Source organism: Lampetra fluviatilis, chromosome 63, assembly GCF_964198595.1.
Source record: "Lampetra fluviatilis chromosome 63, kcLamFluv1.1, whole genome shotgun sequence".
In the NCBI taxonomy this organism is placed as follows: domain Eukaryota; kingdom Metazoa; phylum Chordata; class Hyperoartia; order Petromyzontiformes; family Petromyzontidae; genus Lampetra; species Lampetra fluviatilis.
In genome coordinates this window covers 2,401,957-2,427,209 of record NC_136337.1, presented here as the reverse complement: position 1 = coordinate 2,427,209, position 25,253 = coordinate 2,401,957, and the positions used below count along the sequence as shown (strand labels likewise).

The window sequence follows — 25,253 nt, the reverse complement described above, 5'->3', positions numbered from 1 at the left end:
GCAGCCCAATTAGTGCTCACCAGCGCAGCCCAATGAGTGCTCACCAGCGCAGCCCAATTAGTGCCCACCAGCGCAGCCCAATTAGTGCTCACCAGCACAGCCCAATTAGTGCTCACCAGCGCAGCCCAATTAGTGCCCACCAGCGCAGCCCAATTAGTGCTCACCAGCGCAGCCCAATTAGTGCTCACCAGCGCAGCCCAATTAGTGCCCACCAGCGCAGCCCAATGAGTGCTCACCAGCGCAGCCCAATTAGTGCTCACCAGCTCAACCCAATGAGTGCTCACCAGCGCAGCCCAATCAGTGCTCACCAGCTCAGCCCAATTAGTGCTCACCAGCGCAGCCCAATCAGTGCTCACCAGCGCAGCCCAATGAGTGCTCACCAGCGCAGCCCAATCAGTGCCCACCAGCGCAGCCCAATGAGTGCTCACCAGCGCAGCCCAATCAGTGCTCACCAGCGCAGCCCAATGAGTGCTCACCAGCGCAGCCCAATCAGTGCCCACCAGCGCAGCCCAATGAGTGCTCACCAGCGCAGCCCAATCAGTGCTCACCAGCGCAGCCCAATCAGTGCCCACCAGCGCAGCCCAATCAGTGCTCACCAGCACAGCCCAATCAGTGCTCACCAGCGCAGCCCAATTAGTGCTCACCAGCGCAGCCCAATCAGTGCTCACCAGCGCAGCCCAATCAGTGCCCACCAGCACAGCCCAATCAGTGCTCACCAGCGCAGCCCAATTAGTGCTCACCAGCGCAGCCCAATCAGTGCCCACCAGCGCAGCCCAATGAGTGCTCACCAGCGCAGCCCAATCAGTGCTCACCAGCGCAGCCCAATGAGTGCTCACCAGCGCAGCCCAATCAGTGCCCACCAGCGCAGCCCAATGAGTGCTCACCAGCGCAGCCCAATCAGTGCTCACCAGCACAGCCCAATCAGTGCCCACCAGCGCAGCCCAATCAGTGCTCACCAGCGCAGCCCAATCAGTGCCCACCAGCACAGCCCAATCAGTGCTCACCAGCGCAGCCCAATCAGTGCCCACCAGCACAGCCCAATCAGTGCTCACCAGCGCAGCCCAATTAGTGCTCACCAGCGCAGCCCAATCAGTGCTCACCAGCGCAGCCCAATCAGTGCCCACCAGCACAGCCCAATCAGTGCTCACCAGCGCAGCCCAATTAGTGCTCACCAGCGCAGCCCAATTAGTGCCCACCAGCGCAGCCCAATGAGTGCCCACCAGCGCAGCCCAATCAGTGCCCACCAGCGCAGCCCAATCAGTGCCCACCAGCGCAGCCCAATCAGTGCTCACCAGCGCAGCCCAATTAGTGCTCACCAGCACAGCCCAATCAGTGCCCACCAGCACAGCCCAATCAGTGCTCACCAGCGCAGCCCAATCAGTGCCCACCAGCGCAGCCCAATCAGTGCTCACCAGCGCAGCCCAATGAGTGCCCACCAGCGCAGCCCAATCAGTGCTCACCAGCGCAGCCCAATCAGTGCTCACCAGCGCAGCCCAATCAGTGCTCACCAGCGCAGCCCAATGAGTGCTCACCAGCGCAGCCCAATCAGTGCTCACCAGCGCAGCCCAATTAGTGCTCACCAGCGCAGCCCAATCAGTGCTCACCAGTGCAGCCCAATGAGTGCTCACCAGCGCAGCCCAATTAGTGCTCACCAGCGCAGCCCAATCAGTGCTCACCAGCGCAGCCCAATTAGTGCTCACCAGCGCAGCCCAATCAGTGCTCACCAGCGCAGCCCAATTAGTGCTCACCAGCGCAGCCCAATCAGTGCTCACCAGCGCAGCCCAATCAGTGCCCACCAGCGCAGCCCAATCAGTGCTCACCAGCGCAGCCCAATTAGTGCTCACCAGCGCAGCCCAATCAGTGTTCACCAGCGCAGCCCAATTAGTGCTCACCAGCGCAGCCCAATTAGTGCTCACCAGCGCAGCCCAATTAGTGCCCACCAGCGCAGCCCAATTAGTGCTCACCAGCGCAGCCCAATGAGTGCTCACCAGCGCAGCCCAATTAGTGCCCACCAGCGCAGCCCAATTAGTGCTCACCAGCGCAGCCCAATTAGTGCCCACCAGCGCAGCCCAATTAGTGCCCACCAGCGCAGCCCAATTAGTGCTCACCAGCGCAGCCCAATTAGTGCTCACCAGCGCAGCCCAATTAGTGCTCACCAGCGCAGCCCAATTAGTGCCCACCAGCGCAGCCCAATTAGTGCTCACCAGCGCAGCCCAATTAGTGCTCACCAGCGCAGCCCAATTAGTGCTCACCAGCGCAGCCCAATTAGTGCCCACCAGCGCAGCCCAATTAGTGCTCACCAGCGCAGCCCAATTAGTGCCCACCAGCGCAGCCCAATTAGTGCTCACCAGCGCAGCCCAATTAGTGCTCACCAGCGCAGCCCAATTAGTGCCCACCAGCGCAGCCCAATTAGTGCTCACCAGCGCAGCCCAATTAGTGCCCACCAGCGCAGCCCAATGAGTGCTCACCAGCGCAGCCCAATAAGTGCTCACCAGCTCAGCCCAATGAGTGCTCACCAGCGCAGCCCAATCAGTGCTCACCAGCTCAGCCCAATTAGTGCTCACCAGCGCAGCCCAATCAGTGCTCACCAGCGCAGCCCAATTAGTGCTCACCAGCGCAACCCAATCAGTGCTCACCAGCGCAGCCCAATTAGTGCTCACCAGCGCAGCCCAATTAGTGCTCACCAGCGCAGCCCAATTAGTGCTCACCAGCGCAGCCCAATTAGTGCCCACCAGCGCAGCCCAATTAGTGCTCACCAGCGCAGCCCAATTAGTGCCCACCAGCGCAGCCCAATTAGTGCTCACCAGCGCAGCCCAATTAGTGCTCACCAGCGCAGCCCAATTAGTGCCCACCAGCGCAGCCCAATTAGTGCTCACCAGCGCAGCCCAATTAGTGCCCACCAGCGCAGCCCAATGAGTGCTCACCAGCGCAGCCCAATTAGTGCTCACCAGCTCAGCCCAATGAGTGCTCACCAGCGCAGCCCAATCAGTGCTCACCAGCTCAGCCCAATTAGTGCTCACCAGCGCAGCCCAATCAGTGCTCACCAGCGCAGCCCAATTAGTGCTCACCAGCGCAACCCAATCAGTGCTCACCAGCGCAGCCCAATTAGTGCTCACCAGCTCAGCCCAATGAGTGCTCACCAGCGCAGCCCAATCAGTGCTCACCAGCGCAGCCCAATCAGTGCTCACCAGCGCAGCCCAATGAGTGCTCACCAGCGCAGCCCAATCAGTGCTCACCAGCGCAGCCCAATGAGTGCTCACCAGCTCAGCCCAATTAGTGCCCACCAGCGCAGCCCAATCAGTGCTCACCAGCGCAGCCCAATCAGTGCTCACCAGCGCAGCCCAATGAGTGCTCACCAGCGCAGCCCAATCAGTGCTCACCAGCGCAGCCCAATCAGTGCTCACCAGCGCAGCCCAATCAGTGCTCACCAGCGCAGCCCAATTAGTGCTCACCAGCGCAGCCCAATCAGTGTTCACCAGCGCAGCCCAATTAGTGCTCACCAGCGCAGCTCAATTAGTGCTCACCAGCGCAGCCCAATTAGTGCCCACCAGCGCAGCCCAATTAGTGCTCACCAGCGCAGCCCAATTAGTGCTCACCAGCGCAGCCCAATTAGTGCTCACCAGCGCAGCCCAATCAGTGCTCACCAGCGCAGCCCAATCAGTGCCCACCAGCGCAGCCCAATTAGTGCTCACCAGCGCAGCCCAATTAGTGCTCACCAGCGCAGCCCAATTAGTGCTCACCAGCGCAGCCCAATTAGTGCTCACCAGCGCAGCTCAATTAGTGCTCACCAGCGCAGCCCAATTAGTGCTCACCAGCGCAGCCCAATGAGTGCTCACAAGCGTAGCCCAATTAGTGACCATGGGCCGGATAAATGCCCTCGGTGGGCCGCATGTGGCCCGCGGGCCGTAGTTTGAGGACCCCTGGTGTAGTGTATAGTGTAGTGTATAATAGTGTATAGTATAGTGTATAGTAGTGTAGTGTGTAGTGTAGTCTATAATAGTGTAGTGTATAGTGTAGTGTATAGTAGTGTATAGTGTAGTGTATAGTGTAGTGTATAGTAGTGTAGTGTATAGTAGTGTATAGTAGTGTATAGTAGTGTAGTGTATAGTGTAGTGTATAGTAGTGTAGTGCATAGTAGTGTAGTGTATAGTAGTGTAGTGTATAGTGTAGTGTATAGTGTAGTGTATAGTAGTGTCGTGTATAGTGTAGTGTATAGTAGTGTAGTGTATAGTAGTGTAGTGTATAGTGTAGTGTATAGTAGTGTAGTGTATAGTGTAGTGTGTAGTTTAGTGTATAGTGTAGTGTATAGTAGTGTAGTGTATAGTGTAGTGTATAGTGTAGTGTATAGTGTAGTGTATAGTGTAGTGTATAGTGCAGTGTATAATAGTGTAGTGTATAGTGTAGTGTATAGTGCAGTGTATAGTAGTGTAGTGTATAGTGTAGTGTATAGTGTAGTATACTAGTACAGCAACTCCAGTGTGTTGCAGAGCAAATCCACGACATTTACAATCCGAGTCCGACGTTTCGCCAGCAATTACAACCTCCATCATCAGGCGACTAAGCCAGAATCCGCACAAATGTGTGGTGCTTTGGCCACGCACATCAGCCTGGAGGATCGTGATGGCATCAAATAGCTGCTCGCAGTCCATGAAGAGGCGATGATAACCACATGTTCTTGGTTATTTCGGTAAAGTCACGTAGAATGGAAATAATACAATAATAAAAATAAAACATAATAAAATAATTCTCACGACGTTTCGGCTACAACGCAAGCGGCCGTCCTCAGGTGAAGAATGAAAGACCACCAAGCTTGGAGCGTATATTTAAGTTGGGTTGTTGGGGGAAGAAGAGCGCCTTGACAAAATAATTTGCATATCGATAGGAATTTAGCATATTTATGGGAAATGCGTAGGAGGTGGGCGGGGGGGGGGGGTTCTTCACCTGAAGACGGCTGCTTGCGTTGTGGCCGAAACGTCGTGAGAATTATCTTATTATGTTTTATTTTTATTATTTTATTATTTCCATTCTACGTGACTTTACCGAAAGAACCAAGAAGATGAATCCCTGCAGTCACGAAAGCTTTAAATATAATTATTTTATTATGTTTTATTTTTATTATTTTATTATTTCCATTCTACGTGACTTTACCGAAAGAACCAAGAAGATGAATCCCTGCAGTCACGAAAGCTTTAAAAATAAATATTTTATTCTGTTTTATTTTTATTATTTTATTATTTCCCTTCTACGTGACTTTACCGAAAGAACCAAGAAGATGAATCCCTGCAGTCACGAAAGCTTTAAATATAATTATTTTATTATGTTTTATTTTTATTATTTTATTATTTCCATTCTACGTGACTTTACCGAAAGAACCAAGACGATGAATCCCTGCAGTCACGAAAGCTTTAAATATAATTATTTTATTATGTTTTATTTTTATCATTTTATTATTTCCATTCTACGTGACTTTACCGAAAGAACCAAGAAGATGAATCCCTGCAGTCACGAAAGCTTTAAATCGAAAGATAACCACATGGTTGGGAATCTTTCTCGAGTTTATGAAGCTTACGCGTGCACGAATCAAACACGGGCAGCGCGTTGCACCAGAAATGAAAACAGTCATCACATTTCTCATTTTAAACGGCCACGTAACATCAACAAATATACAATTGTCCGACGTTCTGGGCAACGGCCCTTCTTCACAGCAGTACAGTATGCGTGTGTCTACTGTGTACATACGTCTCTATATAAATACAAAAGGCACAGAGAGGCTTGGTGTTTATGTAATGATTGTGAAAGTGCGTGTGTCTGCGCGAGTGTGTGCGTGTGTGTCTGTGCGAGTGTGTGCGTGTGTGTCTGTGCGAGTGTGTGCGTGTGTGTCTGTGCGAGTGTGTGCGTGTGTGTCTGTGCGAGTGTGTGCGTGTGTGTCTGTGCGAGTGTGTGCGTGTGTGTCTGTGCGAGTGTGTGCGTGTGTGTCTGTGCGAGTGTGTGCGTGTGTCTGTGCGAGTGTGTGCGTGTGTGTCTGTGCGAGTGTGTGCGTGTGTGTCTGTGCGAGTGTGTGCGTGTGTGTCTGCGCGAGTGTGTGCGTGTGTGTCTGTGCGAGTGTGTGCGTGTGTGTCTGTGCGAGTGTGTGCGTGTGTGTCTGTGCGAGTGTGTGCGTGTGGGGAGCGGTAGTGTAGCTGTTATCGGGGCTCCGCTCACGGCCAACACCGGTGACGATTATTGAACCGGTCCTGGGCCTCCCCTGGGTCGACTCAGCCTCAAATGAGTGCCGAGTGCTACTCGCTAACAGCACTTGCTTCCCACATTCACCCTCCACGCTCTCTCCTACCTCTCCCTCTCATATCACTCCACTCCCCTCCACACACTCTCCTACCTCTCCCCTCTCATCTCACTCCTCTCCCCTCCACGCACTCTCCTGCCTCTCCCCTCTCATCTCACTCCTCTCCCCTCCACGCACTCTCCTGCCTCTCCCCTCTCATCTCACTCCTCTCCCCTCCACGCACTCTCCTACCTCTCCCCTCTCATCTCACTCCTCTCCCCTCCACGCACTCTCCTGCCTCTCCCCTCTCATCTCACTCCACTCCCCTCCACGCACTCTCCTACCTCTCCCCTCTCATCTCACTCCACTCCCCTCCACGCACTCTCCTACCTCTCCCCTCTCATCTCACTCCTCTCCCCTCCACGCACTCTCCTACCTCTCCCCTCTCATCTCACTCCACTCCCCTCCACGCACTCTCCTACCTCTCCCCTCTCATCTCACTCCTCTCCCCTCCACGCACTCTCCTGCCTCTCCCCTCTCATCTCACTCCACTCCCCTCCACGCACTCTCCTGCCTCTCCCCTCTCATCTCACTCCACTCCCCTCCACGCACTCTCCTGCCTCTCCCCTCTCATCTCACTCCACTCCCCTCCACGCACTCTCCTGCCTCTCCCCTCTCATCTCACTCTACTCCCCTCCACGCACTCTCCTGCCTCTCCCCTCTCATCTCACTCTACTCCCCTCCACGCACTCTCCTGCCTCTCCCCTCTCATCTCACTCTACTCCCCTCCACGCACTCTCATACCTCTCCCCTCTCATATCGCTCTACTCCCCTCCACGCACTCTCCTGCCTCTCCCCTCATCTCACTCTACTCCCCTCCACGCACTCTCCTGCCTCTCCCCTCTCATCTCACTCTACTCCCCTCCACGCACTCTCCTGCCTCTCCCCTCTCATCTCACTCTACTCCCCTCCACGCACTCTCCTGCCTCTCCCCTCTCATCTCACTCTACTCCCCTCCACGCACTCTCATACCTCTCCCCTCTCATATCGCTCTACTCCCCTCCACGCACTCTCCTGTCTCTCCTCTCTCATCTCACTCCACTCCCCTCCACGCAATATCTTGTCCAGTAACCGAGGCTTTCTGTAGAAATCCTCATTCAACCTGCGCTCCTGGAAAAGCGCCGGGCAGAGATGACCTGTGTGCGTGTGTGAGTGCTGGCCTTCACGGCATCATAACAACAGTCTGGACCACAGGATGAGTTTCCCGCAAGGATTGTGAGGATGCCCTGGCGGTCCCCCTCTTTAAGAAGGGAGGGAGGGGAGAGGGCTGCATAGACCGTGACAACTCCAGGGATTATCCGACGTCGCATTGCCCGGCCCGCCGAGGAGAGGCTTTCGATATTATTAGGTTTTTTCGGTAAAGTCACGTAGGTAAAAAAATTGAAATTAAAATTAATAAAAGTAAAATAAACGAAAAATATTGTATTTATTTTTATTTTATTTTTCTTTTATTAAAAAATAAATAAAAGTAAAATAAAAAATAAATAAAAATAACTTATTTATTTTTATTTTATTTTACTTTTATTAATTTAAATTTCAATTTTTTTACCTACGTGACTTTACCGAAAAAACCTAAGAATATGAATCCTTGCAGTCACGAAAGCTTCAAATCGAGAGGCTTTCGACCCCGGCGTTCAGAGTGTTTGGGCTGCTGCCACGAATTTGGTGAAAAGCCACTTTCGCCGAGCCATCAGCTCGGCGGCGCCTTCGCTGGCAAAATAAAAAATAAAAAAAGAGTTCCACGAGTTTCTCGTTTGGTCTTCACAACGGAGAACGTTGCCTCGGCCGGCGCTGCGTCGCCGCAGACGGAGGGAGGAGCCGCTTCTCACAGCCGCCTCGCAAACCTGTCTCTCTCGCTCGCGACAACGACGACGACGCGGCCACATTCACACGGCCATCACCCTCATCCCTCACCCACGGCCCTCACCCACATCCCTCATCCACATCGTCTGCCGCTGCTAACGAGGGGCGGCCGCCCCTGTGCAAGCGGGCGGCGGCGGTGGTGGCGGCGGTGGTGGCGGCGGCGGTGGTGGTGGTGGTGGTGGTGGCGATGGCGGTAGCGGTGGCGGCGGTGATGGTGGTGGTGGTGGCGGTGATGGTGGTGGCGGCGGTGGTGGTGGCGGCGGTGGTGGTGGTGGTGGCGATGGCGGTAGCGGTGGCGGCGGTGATGGTGGTGGTGGCGGTGGTGGCGGTGATGGTGGTGGCGGCGGTGGTGGTGGCGGTGGCGGCAGCGGTGGCGGCGGTGATGGTGGTGGTAGCGGTGGTGGCGGTGATGGCGGTGGTGGCGGCGGCGGTGGTGGCGGTGATGGTGGTGGTGGCGGCGACGGTGAAGTCGTCGAGGGAAATAACCGCGGCCCTGTCCACCGTGCGACGGAAGCCTTCGCGAAGCCTTCGCGAGGGTGACGGGTTTCTTTCTCTCTCTTCAGGAGAGTCCTGCTCGGGATACATCGGCAACCCCGTTGGCTTGAGCGGTTGCGGGTTTTTTGTGGTTGTGGGTTTTTTTGGCGGGTTCAGCGGATTGAAGCGCCCCCAACCTTCTTGCTCTACGTCCCCCCCCCAACCGGCCCCCCCCCCATGAGTTCGCGAGAGTTCCGTCCTCGCGTCTCTCCGCACTTCGCTCACGAGACACCCAGGAGCACGCTGCAAGTGCGGGGTTTCTAATGGCCACCACCACCACCGCCACCAACACCACCACCGCCACCAACACCAACACCACCGCCACCACCGCTCTGTCCAAAATAAACCTTGGGTGGGATGGGGGTCCCTATGGGGGTCTCTGAGGGGTCCCTAGGGAGGTCCCAAGGGGGTCCCAAGGGGGTCTCTGGGGGGGTCCTAAAGGGGGTCCCAAGTGGGTCCCTGAGGGTTCCCTGGGGGGTCCCTGGGGGGGCCCCGATTGCTCCTCACAGCGGCTGCTCCCCGGCACGGAGGGGGCGGAGGAGGAGGGGTCTGGTCGTGTGTCGCGCCACAACCACCGCCACCACCGCCGCTGGGTCCTCGCGGAGGTTGTGGTCGTCATCGTCGTCGCCGCTGTCGTCTTGAGATGGTCGCGTTTCTCCGCCATCAGCGGTCGCGGAGTTGAGGTTGGAGGCGACGGCGGTGGGCGTGTTGGGCGTGGAAGACGCGAGGGTTGCGTTGGTGTCGGTGGTGCGGTTGTGGTTGGGGGTGATGTTGGCGGTGGTGGTGGTTGAGACAAGGGCGGCGTTATCGCCGCTCGTGGCGATGGGCACGGTGGTGGTGGCGGTGGTGGCGGTGGTTGTGCTGTCGACGGCTTCAGTAGTGGGGGTGGTGTTGGTGGCGGTGGAGTTGATGGTGGAGTTGGTGTTGATGGCGGTGCCGTTGATGGTGGAGGTGGTGTTGATGGTGGAGTTGGTGTTGATGGTGGAGTTGGTGTTGATGGTGGAGTTGGTGTTGATGGTGGAGTTGGTGTTGATGGTGGAGTTGGTGTTGATGGTGGAGTTGGTGTTGATGGTGGAGTTGGTGTTGATGGTGGAGTTGGCGTTGATGGCGGTGCCGGCGCTGCTGTCGGCGTGTGCCGAGTACGGAGGAGGAGGAGCGTCCGTGTAGTCGTCGTCGTCGTCGCTGTCGGGATCGGCGATGGCGGCGTGTGGCGGTGGCGGTGAGGCCTCGGCCTCTCCGGCAATCCGAGCGGCGTCGTCGGCGGGCAGCAGCGCCGCGACGCACTCGCTGTACGGGGGCGGCTTCAGCTCGCCGCTCCCTGCCGAACGCAAAACACAAAGGGGTCACCACCACCACCACGTGCAGCCTTTAACAGACTGCTGGGGCTTGAGAGGAAAAGAAAAGAAAAAAAAATCGCCGCCGTCGCCATCGTCAACATCATCATCAGCAACGCCGCCGCCATCGTCATCAACATCATCATCAGCAGCGCCGCCGCCATCATCGTCGTCAACATCATCATCAGCTGTGCTGCCGCCATCATCATCGTCATCATCATCAGCAGCGCCACCGCCATCATCGTCGTCAACATCATCAACATCAGCAGCGCCACCGCCATCATCGTCATCAACATCATCAACATCAGCAGCGCCACCGCCATCATCGTCATCAACATCATCAACATCAGCAGCGCCGCCGCCATCATCGTCATCAACATCATCATCATCAGCGCCGCCACCATCAACATCATCATCAGCAGCGCCTCCACCATCATCGTCATCAACATCATCAGCAGCATCGCCGCCGCCATCATCGTCATCAACATCATCATCAGCAGCGCCGCCGCCATCAACATCATCAGCATCGCCGCCGCCATCATCATCAACATCATCATCAGCAGCGCCGCCGCCATCATCGTCGTCAACATCATCAGCAGCAGTGCTGCCGCCATCATCATCGTCATCATCATCATCAGCAGCGCCGCCGCCATCATCGTCGTCAACATCATCATCAGCAGTGCTGCCGCCATCATCATCGTCATCATCATCAGCAGCGCCACCGCCATCATCGTCGTCAACATCATCAACATCAGCAGCGCCACCGCCATCATCGTCATCAACATCATCAACATCAGCAGCGCCGCCGCCATCATCGTCATCAACATCATCAACATCAGCAGCGCCACCGCCATCATCGTCATCAACATCATCAACATCAGCAGCGCCGCCGCCATCATCGTCATCAACATCATCATCATCATCAGCGCCGCCACCATCAACATCATCATCAGCAGCGCCTCCACCATCATCGTCATCAACATCATCAGCAGCATCGCCGCCGCCATCATCGTCATCAACATCATCATCAGTAGCGCCGCCGCCATCAACATCATCAGCATCGCCGCCGCCATCATCATCAACATCATCATCAGCAGCGCCGCCGCCATCATCGTCGTCAACATCATCATCAGCAGTGCTGCCGCCATCATCATCGTCATCATCATCATCAGCCGCGCCGCCGCCATCATCGTCGTCAACATCATCATCAGCAGTGCTGCCGCCATCATCATCGTCATCATCATCAGCAGTGCCACCGCCATCATTGTCGTCAACATCATCATCATCAGCAGCGCCGCCGCCATCAACATCATCATCAGCATCGCCGCCATCATCGTCATCATCAACATCATCATCAGCAGCGCCTCCGCCGTGTCCCTTCTGGCCAAGAGCGAACAACTCAATCGGCTTCCCCCGGCGCCAAAACAATTCCACGCAAACCACGGCACCGGCACAGCGCTCAGCCGGGCTTGGGCGAGCGACAGGCGCGGTGACTACCCCTGGTCCACTCCGGCGACTACCCCTGGTCCACTCCGGCGACTACCCCTGGTCCACTCCGGCGACTACCCCTGGTCTACTCCGGTGACTACCCCTGGTCCACTCCGGCGACTACCCCTGGTCCACTCCGGCGACTACCCCCGGTCCACTCTGGTGACTACCCCTGGTCCACTCCAGCGACTACCCCTGGTCCACTCCGGTGACTACCCCTGGTCCACTGCGGTGACTACCACTGGTCCACTCCGGTGACCACCCCTGGTCCACTCCGGTGACCACCCCTGGTCCACTCCGGTGACCACCCCTGGTCCACTCCGGTGACTACCCCTGGTCCACTCCGGTGACTACCCCTGGTCCACTCCGGTGACTACCCCTGGTCCACTCCGGTGACTACCCCTTACCCCTGGTCCACTCCGGCGACTACCCCTGGTCCACTCCGGCGACTACCCCTGGTCCACTCTGGTGACTACCCCTGGTCCACTCTGGTGACTACCCCTGGTCCACTCCGGTGACTACCCCTGGTCCACTCCGGCGACTACCCCTGGTCCACTCCGGTGACTACCCCTGGTCCACTCCGGCGACTACCCCTGGCCCACTCTGGTGACTACCCCTGGTCCACTCCGGCGACTACCCCTGGTCCACTCCGGCGACTACCCCTGGTCCACTCCGGTGACTACCCCTGGTCCACTCCGGTGACTACACCTGGTCCACTCCGGTGACTACCCCTGGTCCACTCCGGTGACTACCCCTGGTCCACTGCGGTGACTACCACTGGTCCACTCCGGTGACCACCCCTGGTCCACTCCGGTGACCACCCCTGGTCCACTCCGGTGACCACCCCTGGTCCACTCCGGTGACTACCCCTGGTCCACTCCGGTGACTACCCCTGGTCCACTCCGGTGCCGCGCGGCGCTCGGCTACGGAGAGAGGGGGGGGGCATCGCCGATGGGCTCCGGTTAGCACCGACACCCCGGATGCTTCCGGCTCGTCATCATCAACCGGGCGGTGGCGGTGGCTTTGGCTGCTGCTGCTACTGCTGAGCGTGGCTGCCCGCAGCGAATCAGCGCGCTGCGGAGGTAAGCGGCGAGGGGTTGGTGGACCACCGCGTGCACAGACGGTTGTGAAACTCCCTTCTGGCGGAGCGTCCAGGATGTGCTGTGCCACCGATTATCGTCGTCGTCGTCGTTATCGGCAGCAGAAACCTGAACGAGATTTATTTTGATGTGAAGCTTTCGGTGAAGTCACGTGAATAGCAAAAGAAAATAATAAAATAATTTGCGACGTTTCTGTTGATTCTAAATGTGGAGGGAAAAACTAGAGGACCCGGAGAAAAATGCTTGCGACCTCGGGGAGAGAGACACGCAAACTCCAAATCTACAGCAGGCGTCCGGGTCGGGATCGAACCCACGACCTCCTGTACACCAGGCGAGGTAGTTAACATCTCCCAGCCACTGTGATGATGATGATGAGAGAGAGAGACACGCAAACTCCAAATATATAGCAGGCTTCAGGGTCGGGATCGAATCCACGACCTCCTGCACACCAGGTGAGGTAGTCAACATCTCCTAGCCACCGTGATGATGATGAGAGAAAGAGAGACACGCAAACTCCAAATATACAGCAGGCTCGGGATCGAACCCACGACCTCCTGCACACCAGGCGAGGTAGTCAACATCTCCTAGCCACCGTGATGATGATGAGAGAGAGAGAGACACGCAAACTCCAAATATATAACAGCAGGCGTCAGGGTCAGGATCGAACCCACGACCTCCTGTGTACCAGGCGAGGTAGTTAACATCTCCTAGCCACCGTGTTGCCATCGTAGCAGCTACCATTGTCTGCCGTACTGGACGTCCCGGAGGGAGACCCGGATTCGGATTCCGTTTCGGTGCCGGAACCAGTGGCAGGAGGGACCGACCGTGCGGGCGGACGATGGCATCGTAGGGTGGCGGTGGCGGCTCCAGCTGGCTGTAGGAGGGCGCCGGGGTGAGCGAGCGCGAGGGAGAGCCCGGGGTGCCGTCCTCCCTCGCCGAGTACCAGTTGTACCACACGCGGTTCTAGCGGACACACACACACCGAGAGACAGGGTGAGAGAGGTGTACTACACGCGGTTCTAGCGGACACACACACACACAGAGACAGGGTGAGAGAGGTGTACCACACGCGGTTCTAGCGGACACACACACACAGAGAGACAGGGTGAGAGAGGTGTACTACACGCAGCTCTAGCACACACACACACAGAGAGACAGGGTGAGAGAGGTGTACTACACGCAGCTCTAGTGCACACACACACACACAGAGACAGGGTGAGAGAGGTGTACTACACGCAGCTCTAGCGCACACACACACACAGAGACAGGGTGAGAGAGTTGTACTACACGCAGCTCTAGCGCACACACACAGAGAGACAGGGTGAGAGAGTTGTACTACACGCAGCTCTAGCACACACACAGAGAGACAGGGTGAGAGAGTTGTACTACACGCAGCTCTAGCGCACACACACACACAGAGAGACAGGGTGAGAGAGTTGTACTACACGCAGCTCTAGCACACACACAGAGAGACAGGGTGAGAGAGGTGTACTACACGCAGCTCTAGCGCACACACACAGAGACAGGGTGAGAGAGGTGTACTACACGCAGCTCTAGCACACACACACACAGAGAGACAGGGTGAGAGAGTTGTACTACACGCAGCTCTAGCGCACACACACACAGAGACAGGGTGAGAGAGGTGTACTACACGCAGCTCTAGCACACACACACACAGAGTGAGAGGGTGAGAGAGACAGGGGGGGAATGGTACCACACTTATCACGAGGAAACTTCTAGCAGCTATCTCGTCTAGACACGTGTTTGATTTTAAATGTGGAGTGAAAAACCCGGAGGACCCGGGGAAAAATCCACACGACCACAAGGAGAACATGCAAACTCCGAATATAGAGCAGGCGTCAGGGTCAGGATCGAAACCATGTATCTTCAGTACACCAGGCGAGGTAGTTAACATCTCCTAGCCACCGTGAGTGAGCGTGCAAGAGTGAGTGAGTGCGAGTGAGCGAGTGTTTGAGTGAGAGTGAGCGTGAGTGAAAGTGCGTGCGAGTGTTTGTGCGAGAGTGAGCGAGCGTGATTGAGCGAGCGAGCGAGTGTTTGAGCGAATGTTTGAGCGAGCGTTTGAGCGAGAGTGAGCGAGTGCCGGTGTATGTTTGAGCGAGAGCGAGCGAGCGTGCGAGTGTTTGAGCGTGCGAGTGTTTGAGCGAGTGTTTGAGCGAGTGTTTGAGCAAGCGAGTGTTTGAGCGAGTGTTTGAGCGAGCGTTTGAGCGAGCGTTTGAGCGAGTGCCGGTGTATGTTTGAGCGAGAGCGAGCGAGCGTGCGAGTGTTTGAGCGTGCGAGTGTTTGAGCGAGTGTTTGAGCGAGTGTTTGAGCGAGTGTTTGAGCGAGTGTTTGAGCGAGTGTTTGAGCGAGTGTTTGAGCGAGCGTTTGAGCGAGCGTTTGAGCGAGTGCCGGTGTATGTTTGGGCGAGAGCGAGCGTGCGTGCGAGTGTTTGAGTGAGAGCGAGCGAGCGTGCGAGTGTTTGAGCGAGTGTTTGAGCGAGTGTTTGAGCGTGAGTGTTTGAGCGAGTGTTTGAGCGAGCGTTTGAGCGAGTGTCGGTGTATGTTTGGGCGAGAGCAAGCGAGCGTGCGAGTGTTTGAGTGAGAGCGAGCGTGCGTGCGAGTGTTTGAGCGAGTGTTTGAGCGAGTGTTTGAGCGCGAGTGTTTGAGCGCGAGTGTGTGAGCGAGCCTCACCGTGTGCCGCTGGTTGGCGGGGTGCGCGTAGGGCCGACCGCCGATGATGAGGATGCGCGCGTGGTCGGGGTCGTGCAGGAAGGCGTGCAGCTGGCGCTGCCGCGAGCGGTACCAGCACACGTAGAAGAGCACCTTGACCACGATGAACGCGATGACGATGCTGGTGGGGGCGGGGGTCGGGGGTCAAACATCGTGCGGGGTCAGGCGGGGGGGGGGTCAGCGCCGTTCGGCTCCCTCCCCCGTCGTCGCTGACTTCAACCGACGGACGATGGCCGCACTTCGCCGCGTCGGTCGGTGAAGGAGGAGCGGGTCGCGACACCGCAACACCGGTTCATCGCTTCACCGGTTCATCGGATGGCGCTCCCCAGAGCCGGCTTCGTCACACGCGGAGAACCTCTCACGAGCCGAGAGGTCAACCCTCCGCTGTCCTTTATGATTGTGCGCAAGCGTGAGTGTGTGTGCGGGTGTGTTGTGTGCGTGCGTGTGTGCGTGTGTGCGTGCGCGTGCGTGTGTGCGTGTTCGTGTGTGTGTGTGCGTGTGCGTGCGTGTGTGCGTGTGTGTGTGTGCGTGTGCGTGCGTGTGTGTGCGTGTGTGTGTGTGCGTGCGTGTGCGTGCGTGTGTGCGTGCGTGTGTGCGTGTGTGCGTGTGTGTGCGCGTGCGTGTGTGCGTGTGTGTGTGTGCGTGTGTGTGTGCGTGTGTGTGTGCGTGTGTGTGCGTGCGTGTGTGCGTTTGCGTGCGTGTGCCCTTGCGTGTGTGTGTGCGTGCGTGTGCGTGCGTGTGTGCGTCCGTGTGTGCGTGTGTGTGCGTGTGCGTTTGCGTGCGTGTGCCCTTGCGTGTCCGTGCGTGTGCGTGTGCGGTGGGGAGCGGTGGTGTAGCGGTTAGCGCGCTGCGCTATGAACCCGGCGACCCAAGTTCGATTCCCGCTCACGGCCAACACCAGTGACGATTATCTGAACCCGGTCCGGGGCCTCCCCTAGGTCGACTCAGCCTCAAATAAGTACCTGGTGCGGTGTGTAAACATCGCCGCTAGGGGAGACAAAGGCGGCCGGGTGTGGTGTTGGCCACCCACCCCCTCGTGTGCCGTGCCGGCCTTTATAGGTGCTCGCTAACAGCACTTGCCCCACCAGTCTGTCAAGGCTATACGGGGGATCTTTGTCTTTGTGCGTGTGCGTGCGTGCGTTGGCACAGTAGGGGGGGCACGGGTGGTGCATCGGCCACTCATCTCAGTCAGTTGACCCGTGGCACCTGCTGGGTCTGCCCCGTGACCTCCAGCTACCGGTGGGCGTTCGACACTTCACGTGGCCTTAACATGGTGCACCTAGCCTGGCACGAGCGCCGTGGTGACGTCACCGCCACCGTTGCTGCTGTTGTGTCTGCGTGTGGCCCCTATATCTGATGACTCTGGGTCGAGTGTCCACATCAAGATGGCCAAGCCCTGCAGCTCACCACAGACTCTCACTCACACGCATGACGTCACTCACACGTGTGACGTGTGAGTGACGTCACTCGCACGTGTGACGCCACTCACACGTGTGACGTCACTCACGCGCGAGACGTCACTCACACACGCGCGTGACGTCACTCACACACGCGCGTGACGTCACTCACACTCGCGTGTGACGTCACTCGCACGTGTGACGTGTGAGTGACGTCACTCGCACGTGTGACAGTACTCACACGTGTGACGTCACTCGCACGCGTGACGTCACTCACACGCGTGACGTCACTCGCACTCCCACGTGTGCCAGTACTCACATGTACCAGTAAATCTCCATGGCACCGACTGCTGGTGCCTCCCCGCCGGCTCCGGGCGCTGGCGGCGGCGGCGCCGCTGAGCTCAGCGTGGCCGAGACCGTCACCGTCACCGCGACCACGCCGGTCCTGCCGGGGGAGGAACGTCAGAAGTTGCACCCCCCCCCGCATCTTTCCCCATCCCCCTCCCCCCCATCCTTCCCCCCCCCCCTCCCACCCCATCCCTCCTCCCCCCATCCCTCCCCCCCATCCCTCCCCCCCCATCCCTCCTCCCCCCATCCCCCCCATCCCTGCCCCCCCATCCCTCCCCCCCCATCCCTCCTCCCCCCATCCCCCCCATCCCTCCCCCCCATCCCTCCCCCCCCATCCCTCCTCCCCCCATCCCCCCCATCCCTCCCTCCCATTCCCTACCAACGCCCCCCATCCCTCCTCCCATCCCCCCCCCCCATCCCCCCCCCCATCCCTCCCACCCCTCCCCCCCATCCCTCCCCCCATCCCTCCCACCCCCTCCACCACGCACCCCCTGTGCCTTGATCAGCTCAGGGGGTCAGTTGGGAGCCCCAATACAGGGACTCCTCGACTTACGAACGAGTTCTGTTCGTAAGTCGAATTGTTCGTAAACCCCAACTTCACCCCTGTCGATTCCAAACACGTTGTACGGCGTGTACACTAAACACGGGGAGTGGCTTTATAAGTTGTATAATCTCCTATAGATGTAGATGCCACTGATGCTTCATGTTCTGTAGATGTAGATGCCACTGGTTCTTCACGTTCTGTAGATGTAGATGCCACTGGTTCTTCACGTTCTGCAGATGTAGATGCCACTGGTTCTTCACGTTCTGTAGATGTAGATGCCACTGGTTCTTCACGTTCTGTAGATGTAGATGCCACTGGTTCTTCACGTTCTGGAGATGTAGATGCCACTGGTTCTTCACGTTCTGGAGATGTAGATGCCACTGGTTCTTCACGTTCTGCAGATGTAGATGCCACTGGTTCTTCACGTTCTGCAGATGTAGATGCCACTGGTTCTTCACATTCTGCAGATGTAGATGCCACTGGTTCTTCACGTTCTGGAGATGTAGATGCCACTGGTTCTTCACGTTCTGCAGATGTAGATGCCACTGGTTCTTCACGTTCTGCAGATGTAGATGCCACTGGTTCTTCACATTCTGCAGATGTAGATGCCACTGGTTCTTCACGTTCTGTAGATGTAGATGCCACTGGTTCTTCACGTTCTGCAGATGTAGATGGCACTGGTTCTTCACGTTCTGTAGATGCAGATGCCACTGGTTCTTCACGTTCTGCAGATGTAGATGCCGCTGGTTCTTCACCTTCTACAGATGTAGATGCCACTGTTTCTTCATTTTCTGTAGATGTAGATGCAGATGCCACTGGTTCTTCACGTTCTGCAGATGTAGATGCCACTGGTTCTTCACGTTCTGCAGATGTAGATGCCACTGGTTCTTCACGTTCCGCAGATGTAGATGCCACCACCGCCATCTCTTGCACGGCGGTTGAACTTACGACTCAAGCAACTGGACACACGGACCAGGTTTGTTGGTATCCCTGAAAGTTCGTAAGTCGAGTGTTCGCATTGTGTTGTGCATCGTGGCCTTCTCCTCCTCGTGCCCCTGACCGCCTCGTCCTCATGCTGACGATCTCGACAATATCGAACGCCTTTCGGTGACTGCGTTCCGTCTCTTTGCGAGATGCAGCAACAGCAGCAACTGCGTAGCGGTGGCCTCTTTGCGAGGTTTGCGCGACTCCCTTTCGCCAAATGGCAATTAAACGCGGAAAGTGATCGGAAGCGTTTTCATTACATAAAAAAAAAATTTACCCGTAAAAACAAAGTTTTTCACTATAAATCCTTTATATGCGTGGCATCGGTTTTATTTTATTATTCATTTCTGTTTTTCTTGAGTAAAAGTTTCATTTTTATCACATTGGTATTTTAAATTAAATATGAAAAAATAATTTTTCCTAAAAAGTGGAAAATTTAGGAAAAAAATTTCACGAAAATAAATTGTCACGCACAACGAGTCTGCGTGCAAAATGTCAGCTCGATTGGATCACGGGAAGTGGGTTCAAAAACGACCGAAAGATTTGCACGGTCGTAAGCGCGCAAGCAAGCAAGCAAGTTGAACTTAATATAAAGGATTTAAAAATAATTTAAACCGCGTTTTTAAATTAGTTGTGCTTGTGTTCTTTTACACTGCTGTTACACTACACGTGACCATACTTCACCACGCTGGTCACGCTACACGTGACCATACTTCACCACGCTGGTCACGCTACACGTGACCATACTTCACCACGCTGGTCACGCTACACGTGACCATACTTCACCACGCTGGTCAGTGACCATACTTCACCACGCTGGTCACGCTACACGTGACCATACTTCACCACGCTGGTCACGCTACACGTGACCATACTTCACCACGCTGGTCAGTGACCATACTTCACCACGCTGGTCACACTACACGTGACCATACTTCACCACGCTGGTCACACTACACGTGACCATACTTCACCACGCTGGTCAGTGACCATACTTCACCACGCTGGTCACGCTACACGTGACCATACTTCACCACGCTGGTCACGCTACACGTGACCATACTTCACCACGCTGGTCAGTGACCATACTTCACCACGCTGGTCACACTACACGTGACCATACTTCACCACGCTGGTCACACCGCACGTGACCATACTTCACCACGCCGGTCACACTACACGTGACCATACTTCACCACGCTGGTCACGCTACACGTGACCATACTTCACCACGCTGGTCAGTGACCATACTTCACCACGCTGGTCACGCTACACGTGACCATACTTCACCACGCTGGTCAGTGACCATACTTCACCACGCTGGTCACACTACACGTGACCATACTTCACCACGCTGGTCACGCTACACGTGACCATACTTCACCACGCTGGTCACGCTACACGTGACCATACTTCACCACGCTGGTCACACTGCACGTGACCATACTTCACCACGCTGGTCACACTGCACGTGACCATACTTCACCACGCTGGTCACGCTACACGTGACCATACTTCACCACGCTGGTCAGTGACCATACTTCACCACGCTGGTCACACTACACGTGACCATACTTCACCACGCTGGTCACACTGCACGTGACCATACTTCACCACGCCGGTCACACTGCACGTGACCATACTTCACCACGCCGGTCACACTGCACGTGACCATACTTCACCACGCTGGTCACACTACACGTGACCATACTTCACCACGCTGGTCACACCGCAGGTGACCATACTTCACCACGCTGGTCACACCGCACGTGACCATACTTCACCACGCTGGTCACACCGCACGTGACCATACTTCACCACGCTGGTCACACCGCACGTGACCATACTTCACCACGCTGGTCACACCGCACGTGACCATACTTCACGCTGGTCACACTACACGTGACCATACTTCACCACGCTGGTCACACCACACGTGACCATACTTCACCACGCTGGTCACACTACACGTGACCATACTTCACCACGCTGGTCACACTGCACGTGACCATACTTCACCACGCTGGTCACACCGCACGTGACCATACTTCACCACGCTGGTCACACTGCACGTGACCATACTTCACCACGCCGGTCACACTGCACGTGACCATACTTCACCACGCCGGTCACACTGCACGTGACCATACTTCACCACGCCGGTCACACTGCACGTGACCATACTTCACCACGATGGTCACACTGCACGTGAACATACTTCACCACGCCGGTCACACCGCAGGTGACCATACTTCACCACGCCGGTCACACTGCACGTGACCATACTTCACCACGCCGGTCACACTACACGTGACCATACTTCACCACGCTGGTCACACCGCACGTGACCATACTTCACCACGCTGGTCACACTACACGTGACCATACTTCACCACGCCGGTCACGCTACACGTGACCATACTTCACCACGCTGGTCACGCTACCGACCATGCCACGTGCAGCGTAGCCACCGTCAGACGTCTCAGATGTTCAAGCAGCTGACGAAACAAAGACAAAGATCCCCCGTGTAGTCTCAACAGACTGTAGGGTCAAGTGCTGTTAGCGAGCACCTATGAAGGCCGGCACGGCACACGAGGGGGTGGGTGGCCAACACCACGCCCGGCCGCCTTTGTATCCCTAGTAGCGATGTTTACACTCGTTTTAGGCTGAGTCCACCTAGGGGAGGCCCAGCACCGGTTCAAATAATCGTCACCGGTGTTGGTTTTGAGCAGGAATCGAACCCGAGTCGCCAGGTTCGTAGCGCAGCGTAGCGATAACCACTACACTACCGCTCCCCACACACAGACACGCACACACACACATAAACACAGACACACACAGACACGCACACACACAGACACACACACCTACACAGACACACAGACACACAGAGCCACGCACACAGGCACAGACACACGCACAGACACACACACGCACACAGACACGCACACACACGCACACACACACAACAACAACAACCGCCATTCGCCACTAAGTGGCGGTGCCAGGCCATGTGCACCTTGAGGCCACGTGAAGTGTCGAACGCCCGCTGGCAGGAGGTCACGGGGCAGACCCAGCAGGTGCCACGGGTCGACTGACTGAGACGACCGAGATGACTGGCTGATGCACCACCTGTGCCCCCTACTGTGCCAACTTGCTGTACTTTAGCCACCCGGCGCTCCACTCGTTGTTGTGAGCGTCGCTCCTCCGCCCTCCCTTGTTGCTGGAATGCGACTGCCTCCAACTGCCCAGTAGCGTCCTTCACGAGCCTCCTCCACAGAGGCCGATCTTGACACCGCTGGTACCAGTCATCGGCAAGTCCACTCAGCTCCACGTCCTCCTGTACCACATCACTCCATCTCTTCTCTAGCCCGTGCCGCGCCCGTTTAGCCCCCTCGATCCGGCCGAACAAAAGCTGTTTAGGGCATGCGGTGGCTGGGCATGCGGGCTACATGACCCAGCCAACGCAGCCTTGCCTGCCGGAGGAGCTCACCGATGGGACTTTGCCCAGACACACAGACACGCACACACAGACACACGGCTCTCGTAGCCGACTCCAAACGATCACGGATGTGGGCCGAGTGAAATCGATATCCCCTCCACTCTCCACTCGCACGAGAGTCGCGCGAATTGTGAAGAGGTGAACTGAGCAGCCCAATGCGAGAGATGTGCTCGCAACATTGGCAGCAGAAGGACTTGCCAGTGCCGCTCCTGCGATTGGCTATGTGGTTGTTGTTGTTGTTGTCTTGTTGCTTTTGTTGTTGTCTTGGTGTGGCACTGTTGTTGTTGTCTTGTTGCTTTTGTTGTTGTCTTGGTGTGGCACTGTTGTTGTTGTCTTGTTGCTTTTGTTGTTGTCTTGGTGTGGCACTGTTGTTGTTGTCTTGTTGCTTTTGTTGTTGTTGTCTTGGTGTGGCACTGTTGCTGTGGTTGTTGTTGTCTTGGTGTGGTCTGTGGTTGTTGTTGTTGTCTTGGTGTGGTCTGTGGTTGTTGTTGTTGTCTTGTTGCTTTTGTTGTTGTCTTGGTGTGGTCTGGGACTGTTATTGTTGTTGTTGCCTTGGTGTGGTCTGTGGTTGTTGTTGTTGTCTTGGTGTGGTCTAGGACTGTTGTTGTTGTCTTGGTGTGGTCTGTGGTTGTTGTTGTTGTCTTGGGGTGGTCTGGGACTGTTGTTGTTGTTGTCTTGGTGTGGTCTAGGACTGTTGTTGTTGGTGTGGTCTGGGACTGTTGTTGTTTTGCTCCCTTGCCCCAAGCTCGCATTTGGTGTTGCCAAATCGGCAGGAATGTATCCACTTGTGCAATGTGTACACTCCCACACTTAATTCACATTCACTCAGAGCGGCTTGATTTACACTCTCCTCCACATCGCTCCAACATCGTCGTCGTCTGCATCGTCTGTTCATATCAACTTCACTTGGACATCCGTTACAAAGAGCTTAAGAGCTCATCGGATTCCACCAGTCGAGAGGAAGATTCTGATCATTCTGCACCCTTTTGGGCCCTCCACGTTATAAAGACAAATGCCCCCCTGCGCATGATAGCCTTCAGAGACTGTTGGGGCAAGTGCTGTTAGCGAGCACCTATGAAGGCCGGCACGGCACACGAGGGGGTGGGTGGCCAGCACCACGCCCGGTCGCCTTTGTCTCCCCGGTGGTGAGGCTTACGACACACCGCACCAGGTACTCATTTGAGGCTGAGTCGACCTAGGGGAGGCCCAGGACCGGTTCAGATAATCGTCACCGGTGTTGGCCGTGAGTGGGAATCGAACTCGGGTCGCCGGGTTCGTAGCGCAGCGCGCTAACCGCTACACTAGCAACCTCATACAACAACCCCCATTCGCCACTAAGTGGCGGTGACGTCGCCACGCCGCTTGTGCCAGGCTAGGTGCACGTTGAGGCCACGTGAAGTGTCGAACGCCCGCTGGCAGGTCACGGGGCAGACCCAGCAGGTGCCACGGGTCGACTGACTGAGACGACTGGCTGATGCACCACCTGTGCCCCCTACTGTGCCAACTTGCTGTGCTTTAGCCACCCGGCGCTCCGCTCGTTGTTGTGAGCGTCGCTCCTCTACCCTTCGTTGTTGCGGGAGGGCGACTACCCCCAACTGCCCAGTAGCGTCCTTCACGAGCCTCCTCCATTTCATCATCACAAACACCACCACTATCATTGACCCCCATCGATCCCATCAGAATAATAAACACCATCATTACAATCACTATGACCACCACAATCACCACCAATCATCGCCATCCACTCCTCCTCCACCATCATCAACATGACCACCATCATGACAATCACTATGACCACCACCACCACCAATCATCGCCATCCACTCCTCCTCCACCACCATCATCAACGTGACCACCATCATCACAATCACTATGACCACCACCACCATCATCAACATGACCACCATCATGACAATCACTATGACCACCACAATCACCACCAATCATCGCCATCCACTCCTCCTCCACCATCAACATGACCACCATCATGATAATCACTATGACCACCACCACCACCAATCATCGCCATCCACTCCTCCACCATCATCATGACCACCATCATGACAATCACCATGACCACCACCACCCATCATCGCCATCCACTCCTCCTCCACCATCATCATCATCAACATGACCACCATCATCACAATCACTATGACCACCACAATCACCACCAATCATCGCCATCCACTCCTCCACCATCATCAACATGACCACCATCATCACAATCACTATGACCACCACAATCACCACCAATCATCGCCATCCACTCCTCCTCCTCCACCATCATCATCAACATGACCACCATCACTACAATCACTATGACCACCACAATCACCACCAATCATCGCCATCCACTCCTCCTCCTCCACCATCATCATCAACATGACCACCATCATTACAATCACTATGACCACCACCACCACCATCATCATCAACATGACCACCATCATGACAATCACTATGACCACCACAATCACCACCAATCATCGCCATCCACTCCTCCTCCTCCACCATCATCATCAACATGACCACCATCATTACAATCACTATGACCACCACCACCATCATCATCAACATGACCACCATCATGACAATCACTATGACCACCACAATCACCACCAATCATCGCCATCCACTACTCCTTCTCTTCCATCATCATCAACATGACCACCATCATTACAATCACTATGACCACCACCACCATCATCATCAACATGACCACCATCATGACAATCACTATGACCACCACCAATCATCGCCATCCACTCCTCTTCCATCATCATCATCAACATGACCACCATCATTACAATCAGTATGACCACCACCACCAATCATCGCCATCCACTCGTCCACCATCATCATCATCATCAACATGACCACCATCATCATAATCAGTATGACCACCACCACCAATCATCGCCATCCACTCCTCCTCCACCACCATCATCAACATGACCACCATCATTACAATCAAAGACAAACATTCCCCTCCACCACCCTGTTAGGGCAAGCGCTGTTAGCGAGCACCTATTAAGGGCCATGGTCAAAACCACGCCCGGCCGCCTTTGTCTCCCCAGCGGGGTGGGGGTTCGTAGCGCGAACCAC

General features: G+C 56.0%; 1 protein-coding gene across 2 annotated transcripts in view; it reads right to left on the bottom strand.

Annotated features, from left to right (window-relative positions):
• Positions 1 to 8,909: 8,909 nt before the first annotated feature.
• The window catches only part of LOC144951775 (uncharacterized), a 17,839-nt gene continuing 1,495 nt past the window's right edge, over positions 8,910 to 25,253 (bottom strand). Inside the window, exons 3-6 of one of the 2 annotated variants that reach the window (XM_078882143.1) lie at positions 17,087 to 17,212; positions 15,332 to 15,491; positions 13,466 to 13,604; positions 8,910 to 10,037 (exon numbers count right to left, since the gene is read on the bottom strand). In XM_078882143.1, coding sequence (XP_078738269.1) covers positions 9,223 to 10,037; positions 13,466 to 13,604; positions 15,332 to 15,491; positions 17,087 to 17,106 — 1,134 coding nt within the window. In that variant the 5' untranslated portion in view covers positions 17,107 to 17,212 and the 3' untranslated portion in view covers positions 8,910 to 9,222. The remainder of the gene's footprint in view (positions 10,038 to 13,465; positions 13,605 to 15,331; positions 15,492 to 17,086; positions 17,213 to 25,253) is intronic. The other variant, XM_078882144.1, reaches the window with a different exon arrangement.